Here is a 20,949-nt window from a genome sequence, read left to right as displayed (position 1 = left end):
GCTGGTTGAAAATGGTTCAGGAAATAAAGTGATAAAAGGAAGACTTAGATCAATAGTGTTTCTTTTCTGAAACACTAATGCTGATCTGCTTTCTGAGAGGTGAATAAACAGAGCGAGAGACCACACACATGCAAACTGTAATTTTTGCAAGAAAAGAAAGAGTATTGCAACCGACTATTTGCTCTACTATTTAATGATATCCGTGCTGATTACAGCACTTAAGAGGTCTTGCTTAAATACCTCCTTACCTCCCCTCCCCCAGCCAGTGTCTCTGATCTTGGCTTTTAATTGACAAAGTATATTTTAGGAACATAAGGATTAATTAAAGTGCATACTGGCAGTGAAAATGAGGTGGGTTTTTGCTGTAAGGTTGTAATCAGGAAGTATCTGCAAGGGAAATGTCTAGTTATTTTCCCTCTTGACTGCAGCTGAAGATGACCACCTGGCTAAAATGGCACAGCTGCTTGCTTTTGTAGTATCTCTTTCAGTGTGTAATTTAGATGGTACCCTTCCTTCTAATTTCTGCATCAGCACCAAGTTGCATTATCCTTGGGGAGGGAGGGGGATTATCATGTCTCTTTTATTACTTGGGTTTTATGAATAAGACAGGTCTTGGAGTTATGCCAAGGCTGAGCTGTTAGTTCAGGATGCCGTGTGTTTCCTCACCTGGCTGTGGAACATTTGATGGGAGAACCTTTTTTTTGTCCTTCAGTGCTAGGTCTTTTAAAGCCAGGTCTTTCAAGGTAGAGTGTTGATGAGATGGTGCAATTTCTTTCTCTTTCATAAATATGGGTAGTCCCAAGGTTTGCAGTGAGAAGCTGGAGAGATGAAGGACTTGTTTTGAGTAGAAAAGGTAAGGATGAATCTTCATGAGAAATCTGTCCTGATGCCTTGTGTTAGCTGACCTGTGGTAACTAAAACTGTGGTTAAACATTCTGTAAAACAGGCTGGCATGATTGGAGACATTACCACCCCATCTCTGTCCACTCAGCCCCTCCAGCAGAGTGTGAATGGCTGAGAGCTTTCTTCAGCTGCTTTGTTATAAAGGCAGCCAGTGTAGGTACCTTCTGTTGGTCTTTTAAAAATAGCTGTCTGAAGTTGTGTTGGAAGCTGATGAGTGCCCTTCATCCATCTACCAGCTCTGAATATTTGAACAGCTGGAGGAGGTGATTTCCTCAGTTGCTCCAGCTTGAATTCCAAGAGATAAAGTTTTAATGAAAAAAATGCAAGGTGTAGGTTTCACGTGTGGTAGCAAGTTAAGAGCCTAAGCTTTAACTTGACCAGCCAGCACACATTAGAAATGCATGCTGCCTTGTGTGCACTGGAGCTTTAGAAAGTGCATTGGCATGTTCTAACTTGCACCTTCAAATTCTAGTCAAGACAAACCTTTAGGCAAAGACTCCCAAGTAGAATTAACCACAGTCAGCTAAGATATTTTTAAACATCACTTGTTTGGTCTGCACTAGATGCTAAATGATGTTTAAAAACATGTTGGCTAGCTTGTGTTTAATTAGTGTTTGCTTATCTCTGCGAGTCCCAAATCAGTTTGATTCTGGATGAGTTTTAATCATGCTGATACGAGAATAATATTTCTGTAGTTTAAGAGGTTCTTGCTCTGTTTAACAGCTGCATGGTTTTTCCTGTTTGTGGGGACAGGTGCTAGTAGATTGAGTAAATTCTATTGTTTTTAGAAGATGAGGAAGTTTTTTTCCAGTCTCCTTTTCTACATATTAATTTCCAAAGTCGGCATGGTTGTGTATTAGGATCCTAAGACTGGTTATTCTGCTGCAAGTACTTTTAGAGGACAATGAGACTTTATCTGTCCTTTTTTTGCATCTTGCTCAATTCGCCTGCACACACACACACACAGAGGAGCTGGGTTAGCTGAACGGCCTGGAGGCTGAACTTGCGGTGTTATTACACTTCGAGACCAGTCTTACGAGCCTGAATTTATTATGCTGCCAGGCTGGGGCTGTCTGAAGGTATAAACCAGATAAGAAACTTCTGGAGGCTGAGCAGTAGCCTGAGAAGCTCTCAGGCTGGGTCTCTCCAGGTAAAGTTCCCCAAATGGTGCTCATGGCATGCAGTCCTCCTCTTCCTTTAGGTTTCAGAAATTGGGAGTGTGGGACAAAAGATGTACGTGTGTGAGCGAGCAGGTAGCCAGTTCCAGGGTTGGGTGTCAGGAAGAGTCATATGAGCTCAGCAAAAGCCTTACACAGACAGAAGAGGAGGAAAACCAAATCCTCTGTGTTGAAGGTAAATGCCTTATCCTCTGAGAAAGTAATTGAATGCCTTCTGTCCTCATAGTATCATAGTATGACACTGTATGTTAGCATAAAAAGACACGGTGATGTCATTCTTTTGCCTCCTTTCCACTGTATTTTTGTATTTTTTTTTTTGTTCGTACAGAGGTACTCTTGCCTAATTAGTGGATCTTATCCTGGCACAGAAGTAGTAACCAGCACTCCTGTAAAGTTCTTCTCCTGCCCTTCCTATATAGAAGTGAAATTCTAGATGATTCTGTTAAAATGTTTGCTCTTATTTCAGGTGGAAAAAAGTAAACAGTTGATTTAAATCTGAATCAAAGAATCATACTGAAAATTACTCCTATTTCCTTAAGGTCATTCATTGTGAAGGTGACTACAGAACCTGGGTCTTGCATTTACCCAGTATGTATCAGAAGGGGTTAGAAAACTAGTAACAGAAGTTTAATTGCCAAATATATGTAGATTTAATCCACTTCCCCATTTTGCAGTGTCACTTGCTAGATGCGTGGTCATTCAGAAGATCCCATGCCTGCATAGCCAGTAAATGCCAGGACAAGAGACAAGGCTGTGTGGACAGACCAAAGCAACTTTGAGGATTTATTATATCAACAGTAATTCTTTCATCTGATCATCTGACCATCAACGTATTTCATGATTGTGGAAACCTGAGCATCCAAATAGCACTATCTGCTAAAAGCACAATCTGAAGCTGGTTCAGTTGTTGCATCCCAGTTGATCAAAACCAAGGTTGGGGGCTTTAGTCTCTGTGTCTCTGCTGTACAGACTGGATGAGTGAAAGGCATTTCCACCTGAGTGTCAGGGGATAGCTGTCCAAAGAAAGGTCTGGACTATGGTAGAGCAGAGCAGAGTTACCACAACATCGTGCAAGATGTGCAAAGGCAAGTGGGGAGAAGAGATTTGTATTTTATAAAACATATTCTGCAATCTGATTTGGAAGTGAGAGGAATCAAGGTTGCTTACAGCAACAACTCAGTATTACTGCTGTAGAATAGCTGTTAAACAGTTTTCAAGACAACACAGTATAGTTGCTTATGGTTAAGACATACGTGTCTATGTTCAAAAATTTATGCAAACTTCTTTTTTTTTTTTTGCTGAACTACAAAGGCAGCTTGATTCAACAGCTCGTACTGTATAATTGTTTTAGGTTATATAATTTCCTTCAGTGCATGTGTGTTGTAGCCTGTGGGGTCTATTTTAGGAAGGTCTTGCCCAAATACAGTACTGCTTGAAAATAGAATGATAGAGCATATTTTGCATGGTTGGGGATGCTTGTTTTCTTCAAAATCCATAATAAATCTTTTTTTTCCTGTTAACAAAAAACTCCCCAACTCTGATAGTCCATGAAAACCAATATTATAGAACCACATTTTGTCTTGCAGTAGATGCTGGTGACTCTTGCTACAATTTAACCATAGAACTTATGGATAGGCTTTAGACTTTTTTTTAATCAGTCAGTTTAGTTTACTTAGATATTTTAGCTTTTTAGACCACAGATGCATTTTGGAAATTACAGCTATCTTAAAGTTCAGTATAACTTTGAGAAAGCTGTAAATGCTGGAAAGGGAAGGCTCAGGACGAGAAGTGCTGGATGGAGTTGGTTCGGTTTTGGTGTTGGTTGTAGTCACAGTTGTCTTTTTTTAGTCATGGTGTGTCTTGGCATACATACTCAGGATCAAATAAATAATGCTTGAGGTTGTATAATACTGAAACTACTGCAAGAAAAGGAGGAGGAGACAAATGTATTTTCCAGTAGCAGCAGCAGAATAAAGTACCCATCTAGTTTTGTTTGATAGGTGTGGAGGAATTTGGAGTAATCTGCAGATTATTGATTGGTTTCCCAGCAGTGCAGGAGGCTGCAGCTGACAAAAGTCCCAAGGGGGCTGTTTGCTAATAACAGATAAGCAAAGCCAAATTTAGTCTGGGGATGCAGCTTCCATTTACCAGCCCTTCCCCTTCTGCAACTGCCCAGCTTGGGCAGGAGCTGTTTGCAGAGGTGTGTGCCCTTGCCAGGCAGGCCATCCATCCCTGCACAGGGGGTGCAGTGAACCCCTGTATTTCCCTGCAAATGGCTGTACCTCTCCTGTAGAGCTTTAAACCTTGATGAATAAATTGTAGCACGTAACTATGCATCATCTGTTAAGAAAAACAGAATTCTCTTCCAGAATGACTGCTCTTCTGGAATAGGTGGAAACTGAAGCCCTTTTCTTAGGTTTGAGAAAACTTAATCCATGCTGCCCAGCAGGTGTTACCTGTGAGGCGTTTTCAAAGGTTACTTCTGTTGTGGGAGAACTTGAAGGAAAACTCAAGCTTGTATGGGAAGCACAGAGAACCCTGAAAAAGTGAATGTTAGGGACAGTCACGTAAGGATGGCAAAATGGTTTGATGTAAGACAGCAAAAAAAGTAAAGAGATGGCAAAAATACAAGTGGGGAAACAGTGGAATATTTTCCAATGGGGTGAAAATAGGTAGGTAAAAGTTGGAGAGCTAAAAGGAGAGGTTGGGTGGGCAGAGAGACAGTGATGGATGGTCTGTGAGGGATATGGAAGGTTCAGTCTTGACTACACCTTAAAATAGGAGTCTTGGGTCTTACCAGAAAGCAGCTAATGTAGAAATAATAAATCAGGTGCTTTTTTATTGTGACATGTCAGGATTTTGCGGTCTGTGTCACTATTGGAATTTTCAGTGAGGAAGTAAAATTAGAGTTGATCCATGGAAAAAGCAGCCATTGTATTGTTATCAGAGACAAGATAGACAGATAAGGTTATTAGGATCCCAGAATACAACCAAGATGAAAAAAAACACGCCAAAACAAGAACCCAACCCAAAATCCACAGCAAAAATATTTTCTGTATGAGCACAAGAATTTCAGAAGGACAAAAGGAGGCAAAACTCTTTGCTCAGATATCCTGAGGTTCACTACCATCTGGGATGCAAGACAAGCAGAAAGGTTTCCAACAAGTTTGTGTTTGCATCCTGTCATAATAAGAGTGGTTTTAATTGTTACAGACAAAAATGTATCCCTGGGACATCTTCCCTAATTTTTGGAGTGACACCAGTGATTAACTTGGCTTGGTTAACATGCAGCCGGGTTGCCAGGCTCATAATTGCAGAAGTTTTAATTTCCCAAAAGAGGGAAAACAGTCTTAGCTGCAGTTTCAGTGCAAGAAGCTAAGCTTACTATGTCCTCTGGGAATGAGATACCATGGAAGGTTAGTCCTTGGCCAGACTGTATCCTGATGTCTGTAATAACAAAAAGGTGTCCTCTACATCTGGAGATCATTTACTGTGTCACTTAAAATAATGATTAGAGGGTATTGCTCACCACTGTATGACAGGCTAGAAGAAGTATTTTTTCCTCTGTGTGTCCTACTCTGTTATCCTGCTATGCTGAAATTGATTCTGTAAATTTGAGTTTGTCCAGATTTGCAGAAATTTTGTCCCTTTGAAGCATTCAATTTTTTATTTTTTAAAGTAAAAATAGAGGACTACAAAATTCGATGCTAAGCAATTACAAGATTGCCCACCTAAAAGAAAGGTACCTACTGTGGTAATACATGACAGCAGAAACTTCCAAGCTTTAACTCAGATGCACTAATTCAGGATACCTGTGGTCCTTGGCAGTCTCCAAACAAGGAGAGTCAGGACTGAGATAGCAGGAAAGCTCTTGGTCAGTGTGATACACATTTACATCCCACTTTGGATGATGCCTGATGCTGTGTCTCTATGCCTTGGAAAAGTAAGAGACAGCAAATAAAGTTTTTGTGGCCTTATAGCATGTCAGGACACTTTAATTAAGTCTTTACTGCCTTTGTGTCTCTGCTTGGCTCAGTAGCAAGAGATAGACTTTCAGACCAGGTCTCTACCCATTTCCACTCAGAATGGAGGGAAGTACTTGGCTCTTGACAGTGTAAATGTAGGGCTGCTTCCAGGTGCTGCTTCATGGCAGTGTGAAGCTGTCCTGCCATAGAGCAGAAATTTTCCAGGGCAGTTCCCAAGCAGGTTAGTGAGTGTTGCTACAAGGAGAAGAAGGTTGTCTGTCCTTTCTGTTGTGCTAGAGTTTTTGCCCTTGGTAAAGCTGTGATTTCCCTTAGCCCATTTACCGTGTGCATGAGAGAGAGAGGTGCTTTTAAAATATTTAATAATAAATATTTTGAAGACTTGCTGAAAGGAGATAACATGGAAAACCTGACTGGATGATTTCAGTGACATCTTAATTTATAACGCTGTATGTGCGCTATATGCTACATGCTATTCATTTTTCAATTCTCTCTTTAAAATGAACCTGGTTATGTAAAGAGAGACCTTTCCATCCTCCCAGTTGCTGCATGTTGCTGCAGAGGGAAGCATGTTGAGAGCAGTGTGTGATATGTTGGTCTTTGCCTGTTTGAGAGCTGCAGTTGGAACCTCCTCACGAGCAGCTCCCCAAGGCCAGGATGTGAATGATAAATGTGTATTTGGCAAACTGATTAGTAGAGCCTTTGCACACTTCCTGGAAAGCTGCCAGATAGAGGAGAAACGGAAATGTAATGGATTGCAAGGGTTGGCTTTTTTTCTGCTGGTTGGTTGCAGAAAGGTTGAATAAACAGGAGTTGCCTTGAGGTAGGTGAAGTCTCGCTATTTGAAGTCACGCAAGCCTTGCTCTGGCTCAGCTGTATTTTATTTCCAGTGTTTCTTAGGTTGTTGTTAGTGACACTCAGTGGGGTTGGGGGAGGCTATTCAACTGTATTTAGTTTAGTTTAGGGGTTTTTTTAATAATCCCCAGCCTCTCTGGGAGAGGGAGCAGTTACAGCAGATGCCTGAGAAGCCACACACCCACCGGATTAATGGCGAACCTTGGCCGAGCTGCAGCCAGAGCTGCCTGACACACATTTACCAGGGCTGCCACTCCTTGAATTGTGTAATATGTAATCAGCATCAACTAGTTCTGTTTGTGTGCAAAATAATGAGGAGTTACAGCCTCAGTTAAATTTCACTTGATTTAAGGATTTATATTTTGCTGTTTCAAGTACATTTTAAAATAAATGTGTTTTGCAGATCAGTGGTTCTCTGCTGTAGAGACCCAGCATGTTGTATCGCTATTTCTTTCTGTTTACAGTGAACTTAATAGGAAATTGTTTAAAAGAAAGCAATGAAATATTGCAAACCTCCCTCCCCGTCACCCCGGATAAAGTTAATAAAGTTGATTTGGACAGCTACCGACAACAAAATGAATTTTAGGGGAATGTTTAGTTGCCACCTGGAATCTTTCATTAATGTTAAAAATTCAAAGTATTTGAAAAATCACATCCCAGCTCTGAAATTCTGAGGTCGTTTGCAGACCGGAGATTAAAAACATAAATATGCATAGATTCTTTTTAGTTTTCTTCTGGTTTCAGAGCTGTTTGTCTGCGTGGCTTGTGTATAACCAAACTTCTCAGCAGTCAGCACGAGGGGTTTTTTTAAGCAGGCTTGTAATGATGTCAGAGCCATAGCCATGGCAGTTGGGGGGGTGTGTGAAAATACCAGGGGTAAATATTAAGGTCTGCCTTAACAAGCAAGAGTAACACAGTTTTCTAAAAAGAAGTAGTGTCTGCAGCTGTCACCTTCCTGTGCATGAGAAATCATCCTCTTCTCCCTTGATTTATAAATAAAACCATCTACCTTTGAGAAATGGATTTGATAAACATAGCTAGCACCCTCTCTATCAGGCAGCATTTTACGAAGTAATTAATTCTGTTGCAAGAAGATTTATGTAGGCATTAAATGCTTTGGGTAATCTCTTTTATGTAGTTAGAGACTAAGATAAAAATGTAATAACGTTGCTATGTTCTGGCAAGCTGATACTTTAAATGTTGCTCTCATTATTTCCTTCATTTGCCTCTTTGAAATAGTATTTTCCCCTTAGTGTTCTGGCTTGCTTCACAGTGCCCTGTAACAGCAGAGGCGGGTTTTGATATTCTGTAACCGTTGTTAAAGCACATTGATTGTTTTTTAATTATTAACACTTATTGGACCCTGCACGGTATTTCCACGGGTGATTTCATTGCACAACCTTGTCCAACATTGCTTTTGCTTAGTCTTGGATATGAAACCCAGTCTGAAAGCAAATACTTTGGCTGAAATTATAGCATCTTTTGGCAGTTATGGGTTACCAGGTGTTTTGCATTATTGTCTTTACCCTTCAGAAAATACAACTATTAGCAGCTCAACAAAGGCTGGACCACACAGGGTCTGCTGGTCAGAGGAGAGGTAAAAAGGTTGAAGGAAAAAAAAAAAGAGTGGGGGAAGGAGGAATGAACTGTTTGGAAGCAGCTGTTTTGGCTGCTGTTTCTGCTTTCCTGCTTTGTATTCTGCAGCATCTCCTGTATTTATTACTTTTGATATCACAGTGGTTTTCACAATTTACTTTGTGTTAGTGTCTAGCAGTCCAAGTTTGAAACCAGTCCTATCTTGAGAGACAGTGAGCACGGATGAAAATCCTGGTCCCTTTCTCCCTCCCCCAAAGCAGTTTCCTTTCCTAAGAAGTTCCTCCAGATAACTGACCAAAAGGTTGAAATATTACCAAGGTGATATCTTGGTCACATCAACAGGCATCCTGTCAAATGTCAGCACTGTGAACTTCCAATCTGCTTGTGAATATTGTTTCCACATTTGGGATTCTCATAAGGACTCTTCCTGCTTTGCTGTAGCATCTAGCTATTTTTACTTAACTTCATACTTTCTTTAGAAACTGCTGCACAGATTAAAAACACATGGGTACCAGAGCTTGTGTTTCAGCAGAGCAATGCTGAAAGCCAGAGGATCATGTTGGTAAATGCACTCTTCAAACCTAGTGCCATAAGAAGATTCTTTATCATTCTGCGGTGTGGTTTTTCTTGCATGTCTGCAGAAGAACATCCATGAGGCTGAGTTGTTCTCATTGTTAAAGATGTGCAATGACAAAAATAAGTGTTAAAAACGTGGAAGATGATGAATACAGCATACTCGAATGCAAAATGCGTAATAGCTGCAAGATTTGATGTATCAGTGATTTTGCTTGTTAGATGGTTGTAGAAGTACTGTATTTTGTGACTGAAATTATTATTGCAATTTTTTTCCAGGCGACTGGCTGGCAATGACCTTTCTTTTATCCATCCAAAGGCCTTGTCTGGTTTGAAAGAACTCAAAGTTCTGTAAGTAATTGGGTTTTAGAGCTTCATAGCTAGCTGTACGCTTTCTTAGTGCACAGCCAGACTGTTTACTGGTAGGCTGGAGGAAATTTTTTTGCCCTCCCTCCCCCTAAATTATAGTCCTACTTTTTTTTTGTTTTAATAATTTTTTAACAAAGCCTGCTGCAAGTGGTTAAGGTGAGCCATGGTGAACTTGACTAAACTGTAATTATTGCATTTAATTAGAACACTTACTTGCTTCTGAAGTATGTATCTTGTAGCACAAGAATTGGAGGAAAAATCCTAAAAAGGGCATGTAAAGCTTTTTGTTGTTTTCTACCCCTTCAGATTAGTCTGTCAGGTGCCCTGACATTATCAGATAGTACTAGTGCTTAGAGATTCATTACATTGTTTGACCTTTGACTTATTCTCTACTGGTGATAGAAATAATTTCTATAATTTGAGGCTTCTTTAGGTGAAAATGGGTTACTATTAATAAAAGTTTTTATTTTTCTTTCTGAGATAAGAATTTTCATGTCAACTTTTTTTGCCCCATAGCTAAGGATAAAAAAAGCTTTCTGTTGTTTGGGATTTTAAAAACCTTTGTTCAGAAATTGTAGCATTTCTGACGATGTAAATATTTCCAAATGCTAGCAGGGTAATAGGTAGTTAATTAGACAGATATTTTTTTTAAAAAAAGTGGACTCTGAGGTTGTAGAGGAAAAAAAAGTATAAACAGACACTATAAGCAGGGTACAGATTAGGGAACTGCCCATCTGCAGTACTCCTTAATATGATATTTTGTAAGATGAATGCAGAGTGTCAAAGCTGTTGGGGGTATATCCGTTGTGATACTCAACACTGGAGATGCCTGAAATTCTAGCAGTTCTTGAAAAATTTGGGACATGGATCTTAATTAACAACTTACTTGCCCACTTGCATTTTACTCCAGTGTGCACCAAAACCTAGTAAGATTTATTAAGATGTGAGATCTCTGTTATTTACATTCTCTTTATAAAAGAACTCATTGTGCTATAATACATTGTCCCATTAGAGAATTCTTAAAAAAAACCCCAACAGTATAGCTTAATTTAGCTTGGCCCAAAGGTGCCTTGTTTTGAACACACTTGGTAAATTAGATTGTTAATGTATTGTGTATTCATGTGACTTCAGGAAAAAAATAGAGGTTTGTGTGTTTTGTAGCATGTATAGGATGATTCCACAAGAAAACATCTATTGTAGCAAATTTGTACTAGTATTAAGTTGTTCAACTTCAGTGAGTTCCCAAGGGAATTTTAGCCTATTATGTCAGAGGCTTGTTCTCTGCAAATTAATGCTGTTAATTAATGAGATTAATGTGTTGCAAATAAAACTGAAATAGACCATTTTCTTGTTTCATTGTAGCCTTTGGGTATCTGGTCTTGATAATTTTACGTGCTTTCATGTACACTAGAAATCTGTGAAACCATAACAGGACTGTGGGCTTTTCTGTCACCTCTACTGTTGATAAAGATGATTGTCCAATTCTACTTTATTAATACAGTGGATTTTTACAGAACCCTCCAGAACAACCAGCTGAAGACTGTACCTAATGAGGCCATCAGAGGATTAAGCGGTTTGCAGTCCCTGTAAGTTTTCTTACTTTGCTTTTGTGTTTGGATTGTTCTCCAGGTTCCACTTCCAGTCACTCTTTGTACACCTTAGCTTCGTTCTGTAGGGTTGTGAAGTGTAATCATGTATGTGTAGTAATGTACCTGGAGTTTCTGATAGTGCAACTGGAGCAAAGTTTCACAAGTAAAAGTCATAAGGACTTTTGTCATCTTTGGTGGGGTGACCCAAATGCAAACTCTTTCAAAACGCAAACGCGGGTACAGGATTGCTGCGTAAATGCAGTGGTGATGTAGTTAAACCATCATCCTTCTTGCATGTCCTGAGGTGTTTAAGCAATTTTGAAACATTGTGCAAAAATGAATGATGCCCAAGTCTTTTGTATCCAGAGGAGGGAAAGGGGTTTCTGGGAAGGAGTATTGCTTGAGACACGCACAGTATTGGTTTTACGGGAAGGTGTTGAAATCTCACAGACAGTTATGAATACCTCAGCCATTATTGCTAGTTGCTCATGAGGTATTTCATACGTGTTTATACTATCTCATGGCTTATTATGTTTTATAAAGCATTTTAATCAGACCTTAATAGTTAGTTACAGCTCTCTAGGTGGTAGATGCTTATCACTGTGATGAGGAGGCGGAGGTGGGAAGGGCCTCAAAATTTTTCCTCCTTTCTGCTTACCTACAGAGAGACAGAGGGTAGATTAGCTCTTCCCCCTGTGCCAAAATTCATGTTTCTGGTCTAAGATCCTGTTTCTTTCAGTGTTGCATCAGATTATGGATTTTTTTGGGGGGGGAAAAAAAAATTAATTAGTTTTGAAAAATAGCTTTCCAGACTGTTGCACAACTTTTGCAAAGGTGCTTTCTGCACTCACTAAGCTTGGATCTTGGCCACTACCTTCTCGTAGCTGCTTGGATATTGCTGCCTTTTCCACCTGAAGAAAGCACAGTAAGCAGCAAATTTAGTGTCCACATTACCCTCTTGTTTTATCATGTGTGTAGACAAAACAATAACTTGGTCTTGGTGCAAATATTATGCATTGTAGTAAAAATCCTCCAAATTGCATGATGTGAGTAACCCTTTAGTAATTATTAAAACAAAGAATCAAAATCAGAAACTCCTTCCTTGCTTCCAACACTTTTGTGATGCCAAAAAGAGGAACTGCTTTAGTAAATATGTTTGTCAACAAATCATCCATTGCATTTTCAGTGAACATTCTTTTTTCTCTACTTATTTACAGTAATGTTTGTTCTCTAATTAAAGTTTAAAATATTAAACCTCCAATTGCTGGTTTGATGATAATTTTATGTGCAAAAGGGAACGGACAAAATTAGGGGGAAAATAATGAATGTATAAATTAAGTAATCATATATATCTATTTTTTAAAAATCCGTATACTTTTAATATTATTGGAAAGAAAATTGTTAGAGCCATTTAAAAAAATCAGACATTATAGCTGTTGAAAAAAATAATGGAATGATTATGTGATATTGTATAATGTAATCAGTATAATCGCTTGGACAAAATATCCTTACAATTCAAATACAAGAGTAACAATTTAAAGTGGGGTGAAGTTTCCTTTTCTGGGAGCTTCATTGTTTAAGGGCAAATGCTAAACTATATCCATTTTAGGATGGTGAAAAAGGAGGAAATTGGGTTAATAAGTAGTAGCAAGCTTCTTGTTACTTTTATTTCTGAGGAAAACCAAACTGAAATTTCCAAATAGCTGGTAGAAATATGGGGGGCAAATCCAGTCTGGAAGTTACTGGTGTCAGAATCAGAGAATATTCTGAATTGGAAGGGACCCACAAGGATCATCCAGTCCAGCTCTTAAGCAAGTGGCCCACACAGGGATCAAACCCATGACCGTGGTGTTTTTAGTTCTAACCAACTGAGCTAATCTGAAGCTCCAAGTTTTTATTATGGGGGTTTTTTCCACTGGTGTGGATCAGGCTTTGGTTTGCTCCCTTCTCTGTTCCTGAGGAGGATACCTGTTTGTACTGCAAGACCACCATAATTTGTTAGAATGGGCAGGAATTTGAGAATAAATTATTTTTTTGAGACAAGTGTAGTAAGAAATGTGTAAAGCATTTTTTCTATGCAATGTTTACCTCACCAGAATGCATTTCTGTGATTTTAACAAATTTCAGAAAAACTTTGTTTATTGCACTACTCATGAATAATTACACTAATTATGCATATGCCCTGGTAATGCAGGTAGCACCTTCTGGCAAAGGAATGTAGAACTGGTCCTCTGAATTTTGTGCCTGAGCATGGAAACATAAATGTCAGCATGCTGCTTTATTTAATTTATTAAAAAGAAAAAAAAAAAAAAAAAAAAGGAAAAAAGTGATTTATTCCCCTCCCAAAGGAATCTGTGTGGATTCAAAACTCCCAAGTTTTGTGACCTTCTTTTAAAACAAATTGCAGATTATATTTTAGAAAACTTGCTTTCTACCCTTTTAATATATAATCTCCATCCCAGTCCTGCAAGTTTAAACATTACCGAACTGACTCTCTTTTTGGCAGTTTTCCACTTTACTCTGAAGTAGGGTTTGGGCGATTTTTTTCTTAGTGGAGACACAAATTGCTTGCTCATAAAACTTTATAGTATATTGATAGTAATTTGGTTTGAAACTCCTTTAGATCTCTAATGTTTATATTAGAGCTGGTGAGTAGCCAGCCTGGCTCAGAATTATAAATGACAGCTCTTTATTTTCTGTTTGCATTGGATATTTTCTCACCTCTGGCCTCCAAAAGAGAGTTAGAATGGAGTTCTTTTTTTCTAATGGAGGTGAAATTTAGCAAAATTAGAGAGTTTTACTGAGTGGAAACTCACTGTGTAGCACCCCAGGAAAGTTTATATTGCATTGCAAGACACTGTGACAGGTGGGACCGTGGCACTGCACTGCCAAAGGACAAGGCACTGGTTGTCCACCTTGTGCCTGCCTCTTTTGGTAGCAGAAAAACATGACAAATAAAGAGCTTCACAAATGCAAACAATAGTCTTGGGGCATTTCAATTACTGCAAAGCATCAGCAGCATGTTTTTGTGAGCACGAGGTGATGATCTGCAAATGGTGTTGTTGAGGTTTACAGGCGATCCAAGGGTCACACAGAGAGCCGTGGGCAGCACAGCCCTGCTCCTTGGCAGCCTGTGCAGAGCCAGGAAGGACCAGGAAGCCATTAGAGAAAGTCCCTCCTTTTAATGCCTTAGCATTTGTGACTGCAATGATTTCTTTGGTAGCACTGCTTATACCGAGCTTTGACCCAGAATCCGTGGGTTTGTAAAGTGGGTCTGTAAACTGCAGCAACTTTTAGGGTTGCTCTGCTTCTCCCTGGAAATCCAGCTACATAGGAATTTTAAGTCATAACACAGAATATTCTAGTACAGTCCTCAGTGTGTGACAAATAGTGGAACTACGCTGTTTAAACTAAGATGCTTTGGAAAGGAAAACTGTATTCCACTTGAATTAAAAAAAAAACAAATCACCCTAACTGCCACTGTGCATTTGCCATCAGACCAGGAGTCATTTTTGAAAGCCTGTCAATAGCTGCTAATGTACTGGGGACAATTTTATTATAATTGCAGTTCAGGAATGACCAAGTTACTGTCCCAGCACGTGTGCACACATGCCCACGTGCAGGGAACATTAGAGCATTCTGCAGCAGTAGTTCAAAGCACTGCAGGTTAGCTGTTCTGCCACATTCCCAAATTGTGGGATTTGGGATCATGCCAGTGTGGTACTCAGCTGTGATAGGTCCTGCCTTTCTTGTTGTGTGGGTGTTCACCTGAGCTGCAAGGGTAAGTGTCTTCGTGCATGTGGTCAGCAGTCATTTTGTGCTGTCCCTGGTGGCAGTTCTGGCTCCCTGAACAGCCCGCTCTGCTCACAGCCTCTGCTGCAGGATCCTAACCAATTTTTCAGCCTGTTTTCCTATCTCAGGAGGCTGGAGCAGGCTTGAGGGAAGCAGGAGGTGTGAATGTGCTTAACCGGGATGTGACTGCATTTTCTGGGAGTGGGAATCATCTTGGCCCAGTCAGGAAACACTAGGGTCCTGATGTGGAAGTGAAAGGAATGAGAGCAGGATCTTGCTTTGCAGAGTAAGGATGTATGGTAAAAGCATGGGGACAGAGAATGGAGGCATATTTCAGCCAGGGCATATTTAAAATATGTGCTGTAGCCCATATATGCTCCAACCTTTCATTTCTAGCATTTTCTTATTTTAGATCAAGTTACATCTGCATTTATTAAAAAAAAAAGCCCCAAACAAACAATCAAATCTAGAAACATTCTGCTGGTAGTGAAACTGCCCATTTTTAAGCCGTGGTTCATGTTGGTGGCAATTTCAGGAATGTAAACCCATAAGCACGTTGGAATGTATCAGAAGGGAAGATCCCTAAATTTGGAAAGGACAATGCAAACATAGTCCTATACCAAAAATACACAGTTCTGTTCCAATTCTGCTGTTTTCTTCTTGATGAGTGCTTTATGGCTTTAGTGATCTTGGGATATAGAGTTGGGAAGGACAAGGGGTATCTGTAAGGATGGTGTTGTCTGGGAGGCTGTGGAAGGTGTTCATCAACAGCAATGACTAGATGAAGTTAAGCATTAGATGATTTTGTACGTAGTGTGTACCTTTAACAGTGGCAGGTGGTTTTTCAACTAAGTAACTTTTAATGGGATGTCTTCAGGGGTTTTCTAGTTTCCTGCTTTGCTGTTATTAAAGGGTTAAAGGGTGTCAGACCTCAGGCTGAGTCTGTGTTAAGCTGTGGAATTAATCAGAATGGGAAACGAAGAAATTCACACGTTTTCTTTTTAACCTGCAAAACCAATACAAACTTAAATTTGCTGAATATGTTTTTTTTCCTTGAATGATTAAAGTACGTATAAGAGCTCTCCTGAACATGTTTGATTGTGCTAAAAAAATCTTTAAATATGCAGCAGTTTAAATATACTGCTTAGTACACTTCACGTACTTGCTGAATGACAAGAATCTTATTTTTCTATGCCATGTTCACCTTTAGAAGCTGTTATGGTTTACTTGCAACTGAAGTATGGGTGTTTCTTGTGAGCTTCAGGAATTTCTGGGATTTTTGTAGCTTCTTTTTTTTAACTGTCTGGGCTTACTTAAGGAATTGCTGATGTTTAAATAAAATCAGGGAATTATTTAGAAATTGAATGATCAGAAAATTAATTGAGATGGTGGAAGTTAAACAACATGTAGGCAAAGGTCAGCTGAATCCTCTGTGGGTAATTTGCAGCAAACTTCATGATCTCTGACTGGTACCATGTTAAACATTTAGACGGAAGAAACAGATGTGCTGGCACATCAGTACTGGTGATTGAGATAGCTTTGGCAGGGATCATTAGTTTCTGAGAGCTGCTGTAAATTTGTCTTTGAATAAAGCAAATCCTTGTGTTGATGTTCTTGACACCTAATGCACAGAGAGCCACCGCTTGATACTGTGAGCAAACTCTCAGAGTGTTTTGAAGTGCCTCTGTTAACATGGGGGGTTACTGCCTCCCATTGTAGCAGGATTTCCGAGGTACCAGGCTTATCAGTACTCAACTGCAAAACTTAAAAATCTATTCCACTTTGAGTGATTTCTTTGTGGTTTTTGAAGGAGCACTTTAGAGTTCTTTAATAATCACCACTGAGCAGAAGTGGCTTAACACAAGAGTTGGGAGTGATTTGTCTTTTATCAACATCAGCAGTAAACTCCTGCTGTAAGCCCGAGGCTGTTAAAATTTCCCAGTCAGTGAAGCCTGGAAGACTGCAGTGGTCACAGATGAGAGCTAGCAAGGCTGCTCCTGGAAGGCCTCACAGGGGATGCAGGCTGTAGGGCACTTGCCCTAAGCAGTGTGCATGTGAATATATGTAAAATTTCATTTACATGTGTGTGTTAGGCTTGGAACTCTTACTCATTTGAATTGAGGTAGGAGTTCATATTAGTCCTAGTTTCCCTAAAGCAGAAATAATTGTTTGATAGACCTTTCGGTTGCTATGTCCTTGTTTTAATGATATATCAAATACTGATGTAAGAACTGCTGAATGTATAGGTTTCTGTCATCCTCCTGCTCTTTTCTTCTTGTGGAGTTGGTATTTGTGTGAGGAGGGAACCTGAAAGGCGATAAAAGTTGACAGCTCCCCAAGTGAACTCCGAATTTACAGACTAAAATGTAAAGGTCTCTGACAAACCAGTGCCTGTAGGAAAGCTGGAATTGGAGTAGCTTTGGAAGATTAAGGAACTAAGTACATGCTGCAAGCTCTCATTTAAAGAACATAGTCTTATCTTTAACACTGCAAAGGAAAAACACAGTCTTTGTACAAAGTTCAGTCCAAGCAAAGAATATTACCTGTACTTTGTTAGTTATCGTAGCTAGGGAATACTCCCTTATCCACCTTAAAGAAAAGGTGTGGTTCTTAATTGTTAGTATTTTGTGAAAGTTGTCAAATATTTTAGGTTTGCTTTTCAGTTGTTTCACTAAATGCTTCATTATATGCACTTCACACTAAATAGAAGCATTTCAGCCGTGTTTTGTGCATTTAAGCATTATGAGGATAAGTTTTGACTGTTTGGAAAAGAAAAATAGCATATTAAGCTTGCTTTTACACTAAGGGACATGAAGGAACACAAAAGAAATATGGGTAAGACAGAAATGGCCAAATAAGTTAAAAACTTCTGTTTCACCCTCCAAACCTCCCTGCTCAATGTCAGTGGGTGGGTGGTGGTGTTCTTTCCCCCCACCCACATCTTCACTGCTCTGGGCAGGAGCAAACAAGCACAACAGACTGGATGGCTGTGAAGAGCCATCAGTTTAAGGTGCAGTTACTTGGGTACTGGATCTGCCTGTGCTGGGGGACAGAGGTCTTGTCAAAGCAAACTAAGAATTTGGGGGCCAGCACCTTCTCCTGGACCCTCTTTGTTCTCCCTGGCTGAGAGCTTGACTCCCTCCTTGCAGGCACCCACCCTTCCCCTGGTTATCTTCTGCTTAAGGGTTGGGGAGGAGGAGCAGGACTTGGGGCTTCCTTGTGTGTTTTTGTTTTCCAGAGTCTGCTAGAATAAATGGAATTTAGCAAAGAGCCAGTGGAAGTGCAAATGCACTTGACAACCAGGCACAAGGATTGAGGCCTGCCTCTTGAGTGTGATGCTTCTCTTAAAAGAACCACAAACCCTCCCCCCCAAAAAAACCCTCAGAACAAAACCAAAAAAAAAAAAACACAATTGGGGGGGGCAGGACAGGGAGAAATTAGAAGACTCAGATATGTTTATTCGACTGGGAAATAATTCTTTTGATCTTGAGGGAGCTGTATGAATTTAGGGGAGAAGAAAGACAGGTAATTTCTAGTTGCCTTTTTTTTTTTTTTCTGAAGCAGAGCTGCAGGCTTTTTTCCTCTCCCCCCCTCCTTTTTTTTCTCCTTTATTATCATCAGACTTTAATTTCTCTGAAATGTTCTAGTGTCAGTACAGCCTAAGAACATTCAAACAGAATATCATACACACCTGTCAGACCATGGGGCAAATGATAAGGGGATGCCAGTATAAGAACCATAGGAATTAGCTCTTTGATGTACAGTTTTAGAGCTAATGGCACCTCACTTATCTTAAGGGAAAGCTTTGACTACAGACAGTTTTGTAAGTTCCCACTTGTATTAGTATATTTGTTGCTTAATTTGATGTATTTTTTGACTCTCTATTAAATGGAAATTCAGCTGCTGACTTTTTTTCCCTAGTAATTTGAAATATGTAAACCAAGTGCATCACAACAAACTGTTTTAAGGAAATAGATTGTGTTAATTCATGATCAAGCTTGTCTTCTGCATTAATTCTTTGTCCTGCCTGGCTTCTCCCTTTGAATTCTGCATGTCCTTTAAGTGTTGGGATCCAGAACCACTTTCAGTACTGTGACTGTGCCTGGGGACAAGCACAGCAGTCACTTGGTCCATGCTGCCTGCCCAGAGAGGGTTGAGATGAATGGCTGGAGGCAATGACTTCTGAAACTACCAGCTAGACTTTCAAGAGAATGTCTGATCATGGCTTTAGAAATACGGTGAATGATTAATGTAACTCCAAACCTGTGTTGATTTGTATCATAGTAAGCATCAATGCTAGTGGAGGAGGGTGTATCTGTTCTGTCTCCCCAGACAGCAGCACACTGCCATGGCTGGTACAGCACTCATTTCAGAACAGTTATGCAAGGTGTCTTCTTCTGTGTTTGCAGTGAAGTCACTGTGTGTGCAGCCAAGTGGTTCAGCTGTGTGTTGGCCTAGAGAAGACAGTCTCTAGGTCAGAGGACAGTCAAGAGTTGCTTGGTGCTCTCAGCCCTATGCCTTCTCAGATCCATTACAGTCCATTTTTTTAATCTCATGGACTATCACTGCTTTATAAATGTTTTGCTTCTTCCTGGGTTATCCCTTTCCTCTTCTCATTCCTGGGGCTTCCATATGCTTTAATCCAAGCCCAGGCTTTTAGTAGGGTGGTTTTCCACTTTTGTCCCAAGCACATCTGGGTGCATGGCATAGCATAGACAAATCTGAACCGGTCTCTGTCTGTGTCTTTTGCCCACCCTGGCTGCCAGTGGTGCTGTCCAAGCAACTGCACTGCTAGTGAAGGAAGATGAAAAAACAGATTGGTTCAGAACGTGTTGCATGAGGAAAAATCACATGTCATTTTGCGTGAGAGTTTCAGTTTTCACTGCCAAAGCCTGACCGAGTTGCAGGATCAGGTTTGTCAGTTGTCATGGATCAGGATTCTGGTCTGACAGTAACACCTGTGCCTCCTGCCATGAGGGCTTCACATCTGGAGCTGAGCACATGCATTTTGGCAACCTGGCTTTCCAGGTGTGGAGTTCTTTTGTTTGATGCTTTGAAACCTGAAGCAGAGGTGAAACCCCGTAGCACAGGTAAGCTGGTAACTGTAGCAGTTATGTGTGGTTTGATTTTTCTCCATGAAAGATAGGTATGTCACCTTCCATGTGTGTCACTGTTGTGGTTTAGGAATGGTATTCTCCAATACAGTGCTCCCACTGAAACCACACGTTGCCCACTCACTCCTCCCCCTGCCCCCTTTCCCTGCAGTGGGCTGGAGAGGAGAACTGGAGCCACAAAAGGTGAAGATAACAGGTTGAGAGCAGAACAATGTACTGGAAACTACAATGAGATAATAAAACAAACGGTAGCGACAACAATACTAATGACAGGTGGTACAAGAAAAAGGTGAATATTTCACATGGAAACAACAACACCCAGCTGCTCCCCCCCCAGCACTATGTGGACCTGGCAGGGTCTTCTTCCCAAAAGAGTCTCCCTTCCCCCTGCCCCCAGCAATGACATCAGGTGGTATAGAATAACCTCCAGGTTATTTCAGTAAAACCCATATAAGCTTGGGGGGGAGAAAAAAAAAGAGTAATAGGACTTCAACTGATATACTGATATTTCTGCTGATCTGCAGTTTGTGAGTTTGCTACAGGAACTCTTTCTGTTTCAATACAGGCGTTTAGATGCCAACCACATCACTGCCATACCAGAGGACAGCTTCGAGGGCCTGGTGCAGCTGCGTCACCTCTGGCTGGATGACAACAGTCTGACAGAAGTTCCCATCTACCCGCTCAGCAACCTGCCCTCTCTGCAGGCGTTAACACTGGCCCTCAACAAGATAACACACGTCCCTGACTATGCATTTACAAACCTCTCCAGTCTTGTTGTCCTGTGAGTATTTGTACTTCGTGGGTCACTTCGCTTTCCCCCTCCGTTACAGTTTTGATTCATCTGGGTTGACACTGAAAATGGTTGTTGTGCTGCGTTTTAGCTCAGTTATCTAGAAACAGCCTGTGCTGCCAACACGAGATGACACCATGTGCACTAGAGAACCCGCCCAAGGTTTGCTCAAGACTTTCTCCTAAACAGAAAGTCAAATGGGCTGTG

At 40.4% G+C, this 20,949-nt stretch overlaps 1 protein-coding gene across 3 annotated transcripts in view; it reads left to right on the top strand.

The window, feature by feature from the left end:
- LGR4 (leucine rich repeat containing G protein-coupled receptor 4) overlaps positions 1 to 20,949 on the top strand; it is a 72,999-nt gene that overhangs the window by 36,077 nt on the left and 15,973 nt on the right. For all 3 annotated transcript variants that reach the window (XM_032690386.1, XM_032690388.1, XM_032690387.1), the window contains exons 3-5: positions 9,368 to 9,439; positions 10,972 to 11,043; positions 20,518 to 20,733. In XM_032690386.1, the coding sequence (XP_032546277.1) occupies positions 9,368 to 9,439; positions 10,972 to 11,043; positions 20,518 to 20,733 (360 nt within the window). The remainder of the gene's footprint in view (positions 1 to 9,367; positions 9,440 to 10,971; positions 11,044 to 20,517; positions 20,734 to 20,949) is intronic.

This window comes from Chiroxiphia lanceolata, chromosome 6 (assembly GCF_009829145.1).
Source record: "Chiroxiphia lanceolata isolate bChiLan1 chromosome 6, bChiLan1.pri, whole genome shotgun sequence".
NCBI classification, from domain to species: domain Eukaryota; kingdom Metazoa; phylum Chordata; class Aves; order Passeriformes; family Pipridae; genus Chiroxiphia; species Chiroxiphia lanceolata.
This window is presented reverse-complemented; position numbering and strand designations above follow the sequence as displayed.